General features: G+C 34.8%; 1 protein-coding gene across 6 annotated transcripts in view; it reads left to right on the forward strand.

Annotated features, from left to right (window-relative positions):
- STXBP4 (syntaxin binding protein 4) overlaps nucleotides 1–16,979 on the forward strand; it is an 82,695-nt gene that overhangs the window by 21,596 nt on the left and 44,120 nt on the right. For 5 of the 6 annotated variants that reach the window (XM_067308346.1, XM_067308350.1, XM_067308347.1 and 2 more), the window contains 7 exons: nucleotides 257–335; nucleotides 3,192–3,286; nucleotides 3,822–3,918; nucleotides 5,725–5,837; nucleotides 6,364–6,450; nucleotides 8,204–8,269; nucleotides 15,761–15,937. In XM_067308346.1, coding sequence (XP_067164447.1) covers nucleotides 257–335; nucleotides 3,192–3,286; nucleotides 3,822–3,918; nucleotides 5,725–5,837; nucleotides 6,364–6,450; nucleotides 8,204–8,269; nucleotides 15,761–15,937 — 714 coding nt within the window. The remainder of the gene's footprint in view (nucleotides 1–256; nucleotides 336–3,191; nucleotides 3,287–3,821; nucleotides 3,919–5,724; nucleotides 5,838–6,363; nucleotides 6,451–8,203; nucleotides 8,270–15,760; nucleotides 15,938–16,979) is intronic. The other variant, XM_067308349.1, reaches the window with a different exon arrangement.

The raw sequence follows: 16,979 nt of genomic DNA on the forward strand, positions 1-16,979 counted from the left end.
ATGCCTTTCGACTTTTTTTTTGTTTTATTTTGTTTTTTTTGTTTTTAATGGCATTCCTCACTGCCCCCGCCTTTGCCTTCCCTTTTCTCTCAGGGCTGTTTTAATCTATCCTCTCCTTTCTTTCTTCCCCCAGCCTTCCTTCTTCTCCCTCTCTTGTAGATTAACATGCATTTCTAGTCTGATTTTTTTTTTTTTAACCTATTTCAGAAAATGGCATTTCATGACTTTTGATTTCCCCCACCCCACCCCCCCATAGATGGAAACTGGAATCAAGAAGAGAGAGCAATCTCCAGTTGCGACTGTAGACAGCAGTCCTACTGATGTGCCTGCCCCTGGTAACTTCTGATTTAATTCTTTTTGCACACCCCCCCCACTGTCCTACAGAAAATACTATCTAGTGTGAATCCATAGGCTTTGAAGAAAGGAATATTAGACCTTTTTTTAGTACCTCATAAACAACTGAGGTGAATAGATTGTGCAGTGACTTTTTTCAAATATAACTTATAATGGACTTTGTCTTTAACAAATAGTTGAAACCAAACAAAAGCAAATGATCGCCACATTTGCTATATAGCAGTAATGGTAATAGACTCAGTTGAAACCAGATAATGAAGACTCACATATAGATCAAGATTAAGTTGCCATAGAAACTGTTCTTTTAACAGTTGTTTTTTTTTCCCCAGTTTTTAACAAATAGAACTTTAGAGTGGAGTTTCCTGAATATATTTGAGACCCATGGTGTTCAAACAAAGACAATAGTTACTTTGATTGTATCTTTAAATATATATTTTTGAAAAAACAGTTAGGAAAGGTAGAAGGATGTTCTAGTATTTCATCAGAACAAAGTCAGGGCTGCAGTGGTAATTCCTTCAGGAAACTAATATGCATTGTATTTATAAACAGTGAAAATGCAGAAGTCTGACATGATCAGTTATGTTGTTGTTTCATTTGATAAACTTATGATTATGTTCTTTATTTCTACATGAAGACCTGAACTATATTCTTATTCTTCTGACAGTAGTAAGGAAGCATAATCTCTGCCCCTCAAATAGATTTGTCTGTGTCTGAGAAGGGGAAGGACAAACATACAGGACCTGATTCATCCTAGATGTTGCTTCGCTGACATTACTGTACCTGGGATTATTACAGCCCATATTAGATATCCTAATTCTAAATGAAACAGTCTCCGTACTAAAAATCTGATCAGTTTGCTCCCTACCCGGAAGGGTTAGCTCACTGAATATGAACTTTTGAAACTGGAGAGGTTGTAATATTTAATAAAGCTTGAGTTTAATAATCAAACAGCTTTGTCATATTAATCATGTAAAACACAACTAAATCAGAGGCATAAGACAGGCTATTTCAGAATATGTTCATATTATAAGACTCTTGGTTAATAATATGCGATACATGGGAGCGACATTGTTGCTTAAAAGAGCTCAAGAAAGCCACAGTTTTTTAACATACCTGAATAATGTGGAGCTAATGACTGTAAAAATTGCTACTAGAATGGAAAGTGGAAATACTTGGCAGCTCCAGTGTGTACTGTTTCTTGTTATTTTTCCTTTTAGTTTTATTTAATAGCACATTCTTAATCAAAGCTGCCATTTCTTTCATGCTGCCCTTTTTCAAGACGAACCTTGAAAAATTAAAGTAGCTCTGACATTTTTAAAAATTCTGTAAGAAAAATGAGCATAATTTTGAGAAATTCTTGCAGAAATTCATGCACAAAGCTTTTTCATTCTGAGTTGAAAGGAAGTGTGCCAATTCAGCTGAGGTCCTAGCCCACTGTCTTCAGAATTTAATATAGCATGTGAGAGGTGTTAGTGTCAGAGATTTTCAAGATGTTTTGGTTTATGCTTTTGGCATAGAAAGAGAATGTAAATTACTTTGAGCTTGGAAACAGATACCCTGTGAAATCAAAAAAAAAAATTTTTTTTCTATGTGACTCCTCCTGTTCTATTAGAGAGAATCTCAAATTGTAAGATTCTTCAGTTTTCAAATGGTGATTTTTGCTTTGAGCACGCTCTAGTCCATTAATGAAATAATGAATTAAGATTTAAATTATATTTATAAATAAGCAAGTATTCCATTTTCCTCTGCAAAATTCTAGCCAATGAATTTGTTCATTTAGATAAAGGGTAATACATTTAACAGCCAAAGAAATTGCAAGTTAGCTGCTACTTTTGCCTGTAGTCTGTGTTCAAAGACTTCCAAAGGGTGCCTCCTCTTGTGTTGTGTCCGCAGGTATGTCTCAACCATGACAAAGCTATGACTGAGTTTTTCAACTTTCATTTAAAAAAAACAACAAAACCAGGAGCATTAGTTCTGAAATACTACATATGGACTCTCTAGCACTGCTAGCTTATTTCCCTCTCCTCTCCAAATTAAACATTTGTGTATGCTGGGAATGAAATAGATGCACCATACTGTATTAATGCAACTAGTTAAAATTACACAAAATTATTATTTCTGACTGAAAGGACTAGAGAGAAGGTGATGAACACTTTGTATACAGAGCTTATTGGATGGTGGGCCTTGAAAAGGAGTTTCTCCTCAGGAAAAAAAAAAGAGACGTCTGCTGGGATTCAGTCTGAGCTTACTCAGCACAGCCCTTAATGGCACCAGGTCATTCCCTCTCTTTCCACAGTGTTTGCTAGATCACTTGATATGCTTTTGGGAACTGTTGAATATGCAGAGGGTATGTCTTGATGGTCTTTCTCGGAATTCATAAGTGTATTTCCCCTTCTGTTCCCAGAGTTACTCAGTGTATTTCTGAAAGAAAAAGAAAAAATTCACAGTTATAAGCCATATGCTTCTCCCTGTGCATCACTTGAAATTATTCCCTGTTTCTCTCTACTAATTTGCTACTTGTCACTTTTTGATGGATGATTTCAAAATAGTTTAAGTTATCAAGCAGTATCCATATTTTTTTGTTTATACCAATAATGTCTTATATATTAAAAAAATCAATCTAAATAAATCATTTAATAAATAATAAAATATTTAATAAATAATAATAATAATAAAAATAATAATAATAATTTAATAAATAAATAAATCATTTATTGTGGCAATTGGGTATTAAGTTGGGATTAGTTTGAAGAGCAGAGTTTCAGAACAAATTATTCAGAAAACAAAAGTTATAACTCAATCTTCATTTAATTAAATTTAAAATTTTTTCTTCTTAGTTATCTCCCCCAGCCAGATTGATGACTATGGGCTGCAAAGAAGGAAGAATTTCTTGAACTCTGCTGTTCATCTCAAAGCAGAAAAGCTGGAGAGGGTAAATACTTTTAATCTTGTGAGTTTTTCTTTCTTCCCCCTTAATGGTGCATATAAAACAACTGGAGAATATTTCTAGCTTGACAAACATGAAGGCATAAAATATACATAAAATTTCCTGTTTGGATAGTTCTTTCAGGTTGCGAACTGATGCTTCATTTTATATACTAGGCAAATTACTGTTTTTTATATACTAGGCAAATTACTGTTTTTGTTAATCTAGTTAATGATTAACTCTGTTACCTTCTGGGAGATTCTGAGTGTCCACCAAGATTTTTAAGGCTGCTGCTAAGGACAAAGAGTTTTGCACTCATTATACTCATTTGTATTCAAGGATAAATAATATCTGAATAGCTCTCAATTAGAAGGAAAAGTCATAAAGAGTCTCTGGAATAAAAGTGTTGTCAGTGAGAGAGTACTAGGATACAAAAAGGCTGTTTGAAGTGGAGATCTTTAATTACTTCACCCATGTCCCTGCAGTCATTATTCCTAGTCCTTTTTTCTTCTTTTTCTCCAAATAAGTCTTCTCTTTCCAGGCGCTGAATTATCTTGGGATGCAGCCCACAGATGAACAGCAACAAGCCCTAAGGCAGCAACTTGAGAAGGATTCTGAAGGAACAGTGTCTTTTGGAGGTAATCATTTGTTAATTGCCCTGGAAAATGATGTAATGTAGGAATATAGAAATGCTAGATAATACCCATTAATACATTTTTTTTATTACAATATCCTTCCCATCTGTATGTGTTACTACTGCAATAAAATGGAACTCTGAGGCAGGAATCTTATTTTTCTATTTAAAAAACAAAAACAAAAAAAACCCGAAACTTGGAATTCTGAAACAAGGTAGTTGAAAAGCATATCACAATTTTATCTAATAAAGAGCAATCTTGAGAAAGTTTTGATTTTGTGCTCACTTACAAATTTCTAAATTTGCCTTGCAAATAGGTCGTCTTAATAGTGTAAGGATTTTTTTCAAAGAAAATGGTTTGTCCTTAAGAAAACATTTCATTAAAATGAAGTATGAAAGCAGTTTGTGTTTTAAACACCTGATATATTTACTCTTATGTCTTAAGAAGCAGTCATAAGATGCTTTGTTAATAGTGGCTTTCAGTTTAGGTGTAACTAATTGTAGAAAATAACCACTCTTGAAGTGTTCTTAAGTATTGCATCTGAGTCAATATGTAAGTACAGATATAAGCACACGTTTTTGTATTATCAAATTGCTTTATATTCAATATTAATAGACTACCGTAGCAGTTTATAAAGGTCTAAAACTATTGTATTTTCATTCATTGTTGTCTTTATTTATATGCATAATATTTGTATGGTTTTTTTTTTTTTGGACTGAAATCAATACCCCTTAAAATAGAGGCCTCGGCATTTTGAGAAGTACTGTAATTGTTCCAAAAATTACTTGGGTATTTGGGAGAGTACTGATGATTAAGACGACTTTTTGAAGCAACTAAACTGACTGATCATTTAACATGTTCAGTTTGTGAGTGCCATAACATTTGAACTGTATGATATATAGAAAGATTTGCGTGGAGACCGTCATGATTCTTCTAGCTAAACCTAATTCTGATGGAAATCAGTTTCTTCAGTTGGCTATGACAAGTTTGGTAGGTGACACTATCAAGTTCAGAATATCTGTCATACGCTGTGAGAGGTCTGATAGTTATAATGCTAATACTGATGGAAATTTCACTTAAACTGGATTTTCAAGCATCTTATCAAGAAGGGCACTTGATCTTCCATCAGATTTTATGGTATACACAGACTGATCTTTCTTTCCACTTTTCTATCATGTTGTAGCATTAAATATTTTTATACATTCAAACTGAATGTGTAATCAAAGCCCTGTCGACTGAGAAGGTTGTAATGTTTCTATTTAAAACTGTCTTGGTCAACATAAATTTTGCCAGGTCTCTATCAGGGATTTAAAGGACTTGCAAAGGGAAAGGTTATTGGTGAGCCTGCATGAAGTTTTCCCTTTTTCCTGTAGAGACACTGAGTCTCCTCTTGTAAGATAATCCACTGGGAAAGGCAGATGTATACTAGGTGTGCAAATTTTTCTTAAATTTTTGCCAAAAATCTGCCAAATGTGGAAAATCTCTAACCAGGAACTTCAAAGGTGAACTTCACAGCACCTTTTTTTTCTTTCTTTTACACAACTTGAATGAGGGAAATTTCATCCCAGGACCATTTTGAAAATTTTTGTTCTTATTTTTACTGGCCTGAACAAATGTTTCTGCTTTGAGAGAAGCATCTGACAAAATTGTAGAAGAATTAGGGTTTCCTTTAGGAAGCTAATGGAGGGCAGGCGCTGTATTTATAAAGGGTAACCTGCGTTATGATATTAGCAGTTGCATTATATTTGGTGATACTGCTGCTAAACTGAAAGTGTAGACTATGGCAACACAGTCTAAACTGTTTTTTAGATTTCGTTCAGGTTTCAAGGAATCTGTTCTCTTTGCAATTGAATGCAACAGATGGTGACCAAAAACCTGTAACGCTTGGGGCCAATGAAATTGCCAGTTTTTTAGATTCACAGGTAAGGTACATGCCTGTACAGTGTTTAACTGTTTGAGCCGATTACTGGAAGGCTTAAATTTTTTTTAAGATTATTCCAGTCTTAGACAAATTTTTAAAACAGTTCCACATCAAGGTTTTCTTTAAGATAACCTAGTTTCTGTGAAGCTTTTTAAAGCAACCTGCTTTGCAGAAAGCAGTTCACATAATTATTTGTGATTTGTTAAGAGTATGGACAACAGTGATTTACTGAGGTTTCTTAAATGGGCTACGTTTTACTACTGTGTGAGCAATAAACAGGTTATGGAGCCCAGTGATTTGAACTTCCATATTTGAAAATCACTAATGTTATTGTTCTGTTGGAAGATAAGTTGGTTAAAATTTTATCAAATATTTTTGGTATTTTTTGCAAAGGAGTTTTTATTTTTAAATAAGTTTAAAACTAAGATTATGCTCTCATTAACAAGACCTTTTAAGAAAAAACATTAACGATTATGAGAGATGCAGTTAGCGCTGGTTTCTAACTCTCCCTATTTAAATATGTACAGTTTGCAACTTGTGATTCTTTGGAGGATGACATGGAAAGGCTTAAGAAAGAAAGAAATGAAGCTTTAAAAGAAATAAGTAAATTAAAGGTAATACTTAATTTTGATTACTTTAAAATTATTCAAGAAGATAAGTTCTTTTTTGACTGTATATAGTATGTAATTTGATGTTTTTCTTTTAAATTTTATGTGCAAATTAAGATAAACAGAGCAGAACAAACAGTTATGTTTGAAAATTGTACGCTTACAATGCATTTCTGGAGAATGTGAATTTTGCTTGGTATACTGAGTACTAATGCATTCTTCTGGTCTGATTCACAGAGAAATGAGACTAAAGAGACATTTCACAAATGTGAATTTGGAGATGTGATGATTGATTTTTGCAGGACATTTTTATTTAGAAATTGTATGATCCTAGTAGCCACAGTGACTGAGCATATGTTAATATTTTTGAAAGAAGTCAGAATTGGGGGATAAATTCATCTGTTTTGAAAGAAATCAGAATTGGGGGATAAATTCATCTGTTTTCAAAATGAATGCATTTTTATCATAGACATTGAACAATATGAAATATAAGACCTAAAGCAACAAATATATTTCTTGTGATATAATACTCTGTTACAACCATGCTGCTATATTTCTGAATATCCTATTCTGAAAACCCAAGACATAAAAAAAAAAACCCTTTGGTGTTGTATTCAGTGTATCTAACCTGTGGTTTTGGACATGACTCGTAAAAGTGATGCAAGGATACAGGCAATTCTACAAATCACTGCCTTGTCCAAAAAATTCTTTCTTGGCACGGATTACAAAAACATTGGGTTGACATGTCCAAAGAACTTTTCTTAGTTCTGAACACAAACGCTCTTCTTCTGAAAGCTTGATACTGAAATGAAAAAAATGCTTGTTTTCCTGTGAACATTGAAGTGATGAATAGGTATCATGACTCCCTAAACTGTTGATGTTGAAAACTGGCAAGGATCGGTCTATAGTTGCCCTATTTTTTATACTCTTTCCTTAAACATGTGCGATCAAAGACAGGATTCTGAGTTAGAAATACTCGTGGTCTGACTCAGTATGTTCTGTATGTTCCTTTGGCACTTTTTTAAAAACTTTTTTTTACAACTTTTAACCTTCTGAAAGTGGTGCTCCTACAGGCTTCTGGTATAAGTCGGTGATTGAAAACAATGGTCATACATATAATGTGAAAATAACCTAAATATTAAGAACATATATAAGAATATATATAACACGGATATCAAGAAAATAAACTGTATTTTGTTGCCTTTAAAAAAAAAAAAAAAGTTGGGGAGAGGAAGGGGAACTTAGGTTGCACAGCAGTCTATTAAAACCACAAAAAAGTCTTTATTCCTCTCGCTTCCTAGGTATCTGGGTAACAAGAGAACTATATAAGACTTAAAATGTGTATTTTATCTGTATTACACAAGTGTTCGGTGTATAATCCTCAGCTGCTCAAGAAACGTAGACAGTACAGTATCAATGAACTCTCTGAAATGAAAAACTAGCTTTTGGAGATTAAAATTTGGTTTGGTCCTAGGTTTTATAAAAGCTGATGATGATTTGTTATTTCCACCAGAACTTTTTAAATATGTGTCGCTGTTTATTTAACATTATTAGTAAACATATCTCATGGCTTAGAAACACAGCAGTAGTACAGAAGTCAGTAGTAAGTACATTGGTAGAAGTTAAATGATGTTGAGTGTTGCTAGCTGTAGTTTTGATGAAGCTGCTTGGTCCTAAGTAAGACTTGGGAATAAAAAAATTAACTATTTCTCTTTTAGATCTAATTATTTCTTGCCCCCCGTCTTTTTTTTTTGGACAGGAAGAATTGTCTGAATCTGTGAATTTACAGAAACAGTTAACGGAGGAGCTACAAACAGTCAAGCAAGTATGTTGGAGTTTCTTAAAAATATATAATTCTGAAGACTTGTGTGTCTCTTTTTTTCTCAGTGTTTTGCGAGGAGTATCTTTTTTCTGCCTCCATATTCATTGATAATTATGGGGAGAAGAAATCAGAGTTGCTCAGGAAATTTAGCCTTCTTCCTTATCTTAAAATAAATTTCCAACTATATTTATGTCCTGCTTCACTTATAGCCTGGATTCAAAACCAGATAACTTACATGTTTCCTGCTCCTCTGCCCAACATTATCCTATCAGCAGGTTTTCTTCTTAATGAGCTGCTTGGCCTTTCTTTTCTCTGCTGCTGCATGCACTCCTTGTACGTTTCTGTTACGGCTATCTGCTCTATCAGATATCATAAGTAAAAATGCAACAGTTTGAAAATATTTCTTTTTTATGTTACATTAAGATTAGGTTTACATTTTTGCTTGTATCTGTGTATTTGTTGAGCATCTTTATTATAACCTTCAGTATAAGAGAACTGCTTAAAAGCTTTCTCCATTAATATTGTCGTATTGTGCTCTGCACACCGTGAGACTGCAGTGCAGTAAACTAGATTTTTGATTGAAACTTAACTGGAAGGTGCGTTACAAGAGCACATCTCATGCTTGCACCCGCTAGTGGGTGTTCAGTCTATCAGTCTAGACTAGAGCTTGTACAAAGTAAAAACCCCAAACTGCAAATAGTGTGGACATCAGGTCCTCAGCATCAAGCATTTCAGTCTACATATGTGCTCTTATGGGTAAGGCAGACTTAGCCAAAGGCTGTTTAAGGTAAATAATTTGTTTTCAGTGAAAGCAATACCCATTTTCTACCACATGAGGCCCTCATACTTTTATTTTTCTGTGAAATACTGTCATGTGACTTTGAAGGTCAGCTTTGAACAGAAGAGTATAGACTTTCAGGGGCTAAATATTAAGATTTTCTCAGAACTGTTTTAAGTAATTGGAATTGAAAAGGTTCAAGATAGTGAAATGAAAGGGAAGTAACAAATTATGGGCAGTTTCAGCAATATTTTAATTTGAGACCTTTTTTAGGAGGTACTAGCAGGCTTATCATAGAAATTCTAATTCTGTTTATACTTTGTATATTGTCAGGTATTTTATATACTTTTCTATAGCTCAGAACAAAAGTTCACACCTTCATTTTGATTGACACTGAGATTCATAGTGATACAAAGTGTTTTAAAAATAAAAATAAAAAGCAGATACTTGCATTACAAGTTGACCAGTGTCAGGCATACACAATAGACTCATGTTCTGAATTACCATCTGGAGGATCATCTCAAACAAAATTTCTGTATTTAAGCCTTGTGAAAAACTCTGCTCTGTGCTACAGTTCTAAAAAGTCTAGTTGCTAAAAAACTAGTGGCTGTCCCTTTGGGAAATAGTGTTAAAGCATCTCCAAGTCCTGTTGTGCCTTTCTGAGCCTGATACACTCCAAGGGGTTCAGAGACTTGAAGGAATTTGGACACCTCTGAGGTCTGTATTGTGGCAGCCTGTCCCACCTGAATGCAGGGCTGCAGCTCTTCCTGAACTGCCAGCAGTATTGCATGTCCTTTGGCCATCATCCCACCCTCAGGAGGCATCTCAGTATATTGGAGCTTGGAGAAGTATTTTGTGGAGAAAGCCTTGTATTTGCCTTGAGCAATGTTGGCAAACAAGGGGTTCCTGAGCAACTTGAAATAGAGGTTTAATAACACCCCTTTGTGCCGCTCTGGCTCTCTTACGTGGCCCACAGTGGCTGTTGTGCAGCTACAGGTGTTATTTCTGATCACTTGTTTCATATACGAGCTTATCTCCAGGGTCTTTGCAGGAATTGCATTAGTTTGTACCACTGAGGATGTGTTCCAATATTGCACAATATACCAATATCGAAAAATAAGTTTTCCTCTGTGATTCTTTGAAATAGCAATTTCTTGCATATCTTCAAAACAGCATTAGAGCTGTAGGTGTATGTCTGTATTTGCAAGCATCCAACCTTTTGGGGAAACAGAAACAAACGTTGCCATTTTCAAGAAAAGTATAATTCTTGCAGTTGGTAGCCAGTTGAGTGCACAAGCTAATAATTCCCTGATCTGCCACTCAAACAATTAGCTTTTTAATTGGGATAAAATTTACTCATCCCAGGGTGGAATTTTTCTTGCCAAGACTTGCTAATGTTACTAGAAACCTGGCCATATACAGGTAAAATTGCTTATATGGTCAAACCCATGCTCATCAGAAGATGATTAAAGGTTAGGAGAATATAAGAAAAAAAAATCAGGAAAATTAGTCTTTTCTAATAAAGTCATAAGGGCCTAAAAGATAAATGAAGGATAGAGTTCCGCATTTGTTTTCTGGAGAAATTTTTTCTTCTCTTTTATAAACAGCAATTGACATACGGTAAATAACTGAGATCTCTCTGATAATAATTGTTTCCGATTCCTGTTTTCATCTGGTCAGAGTTTAAGTTCAGACCTTTCTAGTATCAGAGCAGAGGTTGTTAATGCTCAAATTTAATACAATTATGTGATATTTGCAATTTTTTCCATTGTTGGAAAAAGAGAAGATAATTTCCTAGTATGCTCTTAGTTCAGGAAGCAAAGAGAGCTTAGTGGCAATCAAGAAGAGAGCAGCTGTAAGTTGGAGAGAATTTCAAGAATGCATAAAATAGTACACTTTACCTGAGGATTTCCTACTTCTCCTGAAATTAGTGAAATGATTTAATGGGAAAATCGTTGAGCCCTGATGACCTGATTGAAAGTAAGCAAATGAACACACTTTGTGCTTAAATCCTTTTGAATTCTGTACAGTTTAAACTTTTTTTATTCATTGCTTTCCTGAAAAAACAAGGCTTAAAGTTTTAGATTATATAGGAATATCTTCTCTGGTCTTCTGTGGTCTGCTAATTGTGAATCACAGGGATTACAGCTTAATTAGGACAGGCATACAAGTATTCTGATTAATGAACATGTTTTTTCATTACCCATTCATGAAACCTTGCTTGAACGGGTGGCTCACAGGATAAACAGAAATCCTGAGATTAGAAATATTGCTGAATTTGAAGTTATGTGAATATCTTCTAGTATTGGTCTCTGGCAAATGACATATTAACTGATATATTCTTACTCTGAGATTGTGATATAGCACTACCTTATCTTTGGCGTGGCTGAAATCATGTGGAAGCTGAGCTCAGCCTAAAACACAAAGGTGCTTGCTGAGTACTGAGAGCCTTGCCAGCGTTCGGAGTCCGAGAACTGCAGTGCCGTCTTTTATCCTCCCGGACGACTCTGGCAGTGTTCTCTATTGCCTGAAAGGCCCGGGTCTCACCAACCCAAATGCTCTTTTCCTTTTTAAAGCCTTTTTTTGCAGTTATTGTCAGGTGAAGTGCCCCGGCTAAACACAGGACATGGGAAAGGCTATAATGATAGGATACTGTTTGCGACATACCATAGTGCTGGACTCTTATTTCATATGGGTAAGACTTACTATACCGTAACGTGTCTCTGTTTGCTAAGGGAAAAAGAGGTGCTTTGAAGAGTAGGACTTGAATTGCTGCTATTTTGGAAGTGGTGTATAATTTCTCTTACTCTGCCTTGAAAGAAGTGTTGGGTTTATTTTTATTTCATTAGCTTTTGTATTTTAATATGCAATCAAGATACTTGAAGTTTTTTAAAGGATACTTTCAGCATGTGACTTTTGTGAAATTTAATAAATAAACATAATTGAATTGAAACTACACATTTTTTGATAGTTTAAAAAATATCTTTGTCTCACTGTTTGTGATAGCCAGAATATTACTCACATTAATTCAAGTGTCAGGAGGAGGTTTTATTCAGGGGAGAAGAGGAACCTGGCATGCAGCATTTTGAGACTCCTGCACCTTGAAACTGATTCTGTAAGGATTCAGTTTCTCTCCTCCAACCTGCACTTTCTTGTTTGTAGTGGCTTCACACTGGGTTAAGACAAATGGTTCCATCAACCATTAAGATGGGTGAAATTTTAACAGCTGCAGAGTCCATTCCTCCTGTCTCTTTTGTCATACAAGCGATTGAATGGGCCAAGAGAACGTGTCGCTGAAGCGTGCTGTAATCCATCTATTCTGCACGGCTGGGGGCCCCTAAACCGCCGAAGTTAGAGAACCCACTAAGCTACTGCACTGCACGCTTTTGTAACTGTACAACTGGGAAACCCGATGGTATCATTTCCCTTCGTGCCTCCGGAGCAAACAGCTCTGGCTTGTCAGAGAATTTTGTTAATTTAATCCTAGTGTGGATAATTGTTACATTGTAATATAGGAATCCATTGTTTGTTAATTGTTCCTTTAGGTCTTTTGCTGTTGAAATCTGGTCTTACTTAGTCTGCTATTACAGAGAAATTAATATTCAACAATTGGTTTCTCAAAACACAATGGACAAGTAAAGGCAGTTCTGGATTATAAGAGATTAAACCTTTATCTTGAGGAGGTTTTATTTCAAAATGAAAACTTTTTTCATTACAGCATTTTTTCCCCATGACTTGTCTGATGTCAGTTTATTTAAATAATTCCTGTGTGCACATTTTTAAGGTGCTACACCTTAGTCAAGGCCTCTGTGTTCATTTATAATGGTAAAACTTAGAGCATCTTTTCACTGATGAAATTAGACGCTTGTCTCCAAGAGTCTTTTTGCCACCTCCAGGCTGTTGCTGAAGGATACCTTCACTGCTAAAGACTACCAGATCATCCTGTATATTGACGGGGGCCCCCCTACTCTTGCTGATGAGTCACATTGTTTCCCACAGTGGCAAGAAAATGCCCTTTGCAGAGGCAGTAGATTTGATCTATACGCATGTCTTATGTTCACCGCTTCCTAGAAGCCTCTGTGCTCTCCGAGTTGTTTCTAGGAAAAAGGCCTGCTGTGAGCAGCTTGCGGGGGGGTGGGTTGTGCTGGGAGTCCTCCCCGGCCACAGGCAGTCTTTAGTGAGTGCTTTCAGTAATGGTCCCCTGCATCTGCTTTTAGTGCTGTGCAAGCAGACAACTCTAAAAGCAGCTAGCTGAAAAACAGAAAGAGACACAGAGCAACAAGCTTTTAAATAGGCTCCCTTTCCAGGTGGAGATAATAGTAAGTCACGTAGAAAGGCACATCTAATGCTTTGTTCTTAAAAAACAAACAAACAAAAAAAACCCTTTGTTATCGTTATACTTGCTGTCAAATTAAAGGTTGTTTAAAGTGTACCTTTTATCACCTGTGTTCCGATGATGGAAAGCTCTAAACTATATAAAATTAATGTCATCTGTATTCACTAATGAAGTTGCTGTTTGCTACATATGTGATTACTTTTTTTTTAATGTCTTATTTTCTGAGAGACCAGAATGTCCCTGGCAATCATCCGAACTGGTATCATATTGCAAAGCCATTGTAATTATGAGGAAGATGATGTCCTATGTATGTCATTCAGATTAGTTTACTTACAGCCCAAAACATATATTCTGTATTAAGACTAAAAGTTTACAGGTTAAAGGTCATCTGAAACTGAGATTGGTAAAAACAGTGAGCATTTTACAAGAAAAACATTGTGACATGTTATAAGAAAACCTGACTGAAGAATATTAAAGATTGCAAAGAGCAAATGATTTTGAGTTAGGAAATAACAGAATTAAATCTGTCTTTATAAGCTTAATTTGACCAGTCTACACACATATATTATGACATTTGTTAAGTATTATATGTCAGTTTTTCCACAAAAAGTGTGAGATTCAATCATTCTTTGATTTTCAGGAACAGTGGTTTCAATGCCTGTTTCTGGAAGGTTGTTTCCTAGTTATAGATTCTCAGTGCCTGTTTCTGTTCTGCCCCTGCCTGTTTCCCATCTAGTCCCATTCCCAACCAAGATGCAGTTGTAATAATAGGATGTAATAGGTAAACCAGGAATAGGATATTCACCTAAGTATCCTTGACTGAGGAATTTATACAAAGAATTTTTAGTTCTGTGAATTTCTATATTTAAAGATTATAATTTTAATGGTGCATTTGTATTAAATTATTTTTTCCAAGATTAATAAAAAGATAAGGGGAAAAATGGTTTAGTGCTTCTGGTGCCAGTGAGCCTGAGAGCATGGTGTATGTCTACATATGTCTATTTTTTACTTTCTTTTTTTTTTATGGGGACAGAGTTTTGGATGTAGATACCTTTGAGATGAAATAATTAAAAAGTTGTGGCAGAAAAAGCTGTATATTTTTCTTCCTGAAGAAGCAAGTGCTTTCTGATAAAAACTTAAGAAGGAAAGCAAAAATTCTGTGTTCTAACTGAATTTGGATACTGTGACATATGTCAGTTCATTGTGTTAAATTTAATTAAGCATTAAGGCTCATAGGAGTTTATTGATTGTGTACATTGAGAAAGACATGCATAAGGACCTCTATTTCTACACAGTGTACTGCAGAAACCCTTAACAACTGCAGATAGTCATCTCTTGAGGATATTTGTTAATTGGGTGTCCAGGAGTTAGTTGAACTAGCTACCTCCAGAATGTATGTGCGTGTCTTCCTTTTTACTCTGATTTTCTGTATGAGGAGCATCATTCATTTCAAATCACTCCCTTCTGCTATCAAAGAAGGATTAAGACTTTATGGATTGTTGTGATCTGTAGTAAAAATACTCGATTGCTTTTATGGTGAGTGTAAGGTACCATTTGTAAGTTAGGGAGCAATCCTGCAAATGATTGCTATTGTGCATTGATTTTTACAACAGTTCTTTGCAGCCAGGAAATGAAAGATCAGAGTTTTAGTTAGACTTTTCTAAACTTACAAATCAAAGTTAATTTGAATTAATATTCAGTGGTAAAATTAACTGAAAAGTATCCTTCTCTGAATAATATTTTACAGCATTTGGAATTACTTTAGCTGAACTAAAAGTTAATGAAAGTTTTGTTTGAAAATGTACTGCAGTTTCTCCTTTCTAGGTTTTCATACATTATTTATATATTAATTATATAAAACACTTCTGTGATAATGCAGGATAATGATATAAGAGCAGGAACTGGGTAAAAAAAAATCAAAAGCAGCACATATTTTAAGAATAATTTGGACTGAATACCTTCATTAGAAGTCCATCTAAATTATGTGAGAACTCTGAATTGACTGTGAATTAAGGCAATAATAATAATGTATAAAATAATAACATATATCATTAAAGGTACTTTCTTAATACAGAAGTGATGGGACAGATTAACAGCATCAGATACATTTCTATAAAAACTTTCATTCCATTAAATGTACAGTAATCATAGAATTCATAATTTAACTTATTAGGAAAATTGTCTCTATTTGTAAAAACCTGTTCTTTCTTTGCACATAGTAAATTTAAAAATTAAGAATTCAATCATCTAATCATCAATCCTGAAAGGTAGCCTTAATGACAACTGCAATACTTTTGAACTAAATCAGTACTTTTTTTTTTTTTTTAATTCTGCTGTTAGCAGGAGTTGCAACTTTTCAATTAAGTTCTATAATTTATAGGAAGCCAAGGCAGCTGTAGAAGAGACAAGAGCCTTGCGAAGTAGAATTCATCTTGCAGAAGCTGCGCAACGGCAGGCTCGTGGAATGGAGATGGACTATGAAGAAGTAATTCGCCTATTAGAAGCTGAAATTGTAGAGCTGAAGGCTCAGCTCACTGATAATTCTGGCCAAAATAAAGTAAGCAAAGCAGTCGCCTGTCGTAGTTACCATGGTTCCCTTGCTGTTGTCATGTATCTTGTTTTCATTTTCTTTTCATCTGCTTTTCTAAAGTAGGTCACTGTTTGTCTTGTATTATTCAATAACTGGAATGATGCGTAGTGAAGGGGGTAATGCGAAGCGTACGAGCCTTTCTTTATCCAGATATCTTTAAGATGAAAAAATAGAAGCCAGATGCATATGTGTGTCTTAGGTCATTATGACACATCTCAAGTGTGTTCCTCACATGGAACACTTTATGGACTGCAGATATCTCCCCTGTAAAGACTATACATATACGTGTGGGTTTTGTACGTATGTAAAAATGGCCTCAATATTTTTATTTTTCTGTTAGAAAATAATAATAAGCCCAATACTGTTTTGAATAAATTCAGACTTAATCAACACAGTCTTTTAAATGCTACTAACAGTAGTTTGCTAGAGACACTTCTTATCTTTTTTTATTGAGCCTCTTATTATAAAACCACTTTATTATTCTCAGCCACTTAAAAACATGCTGGGGGATGAACGTTTGGGTCAATTTTTAATTTTTGTCCATGATTGGGGATCCATTTTCTACACACAATTTGAACAAGTGGAAACAGGTTGGCATTTGTATGTGCATTTACCTTGTTTTCTTATGAAAAATGGATGTGCATATAAATTAATACTAAGGGAAACTTACTGAATTGTTGATCTTTTCATCATGAAAATTAATTCAATATTGAAATGTAAAACTAGTATAGAAGCTTTGTGGTGTACAATCTTGCAAAGAAGCAACATAACAAGTACATTGTAACTCTTGGAGGAATTCCTCTCACCTAACTGTAGGCATGTAGGATGCATATATTTTCAGATAGTCATCTAGATTTCCCTTTTAGTCAATGGAGAAAACAGTCATTTTTGTGATAAATTCATCAGTAGATGTCTGTTTTCTGTTGGGTCTCCCTTATTTGTAGATAAAGTAGATGAGATGAATCACACCCTAGAAGTTGTTCTTCCTCACCATTTATTATAAAGGGAA

The sequence above is a fragment of the Apteryx mantelli genome, chromosome 19 (genome assembly GCF_036417845.1).
Source record: "Apteryx mantelli isolate bAptMan1 chromosome 19, bAptMan1.hap1, whole genome shotgun sequence".
Lineage (NCBI taxonomy): Eukaryota > Metazoa > Chordata > Aves > Apterygiformes > Apterygidae > Apteryx > Apteryx mantelli.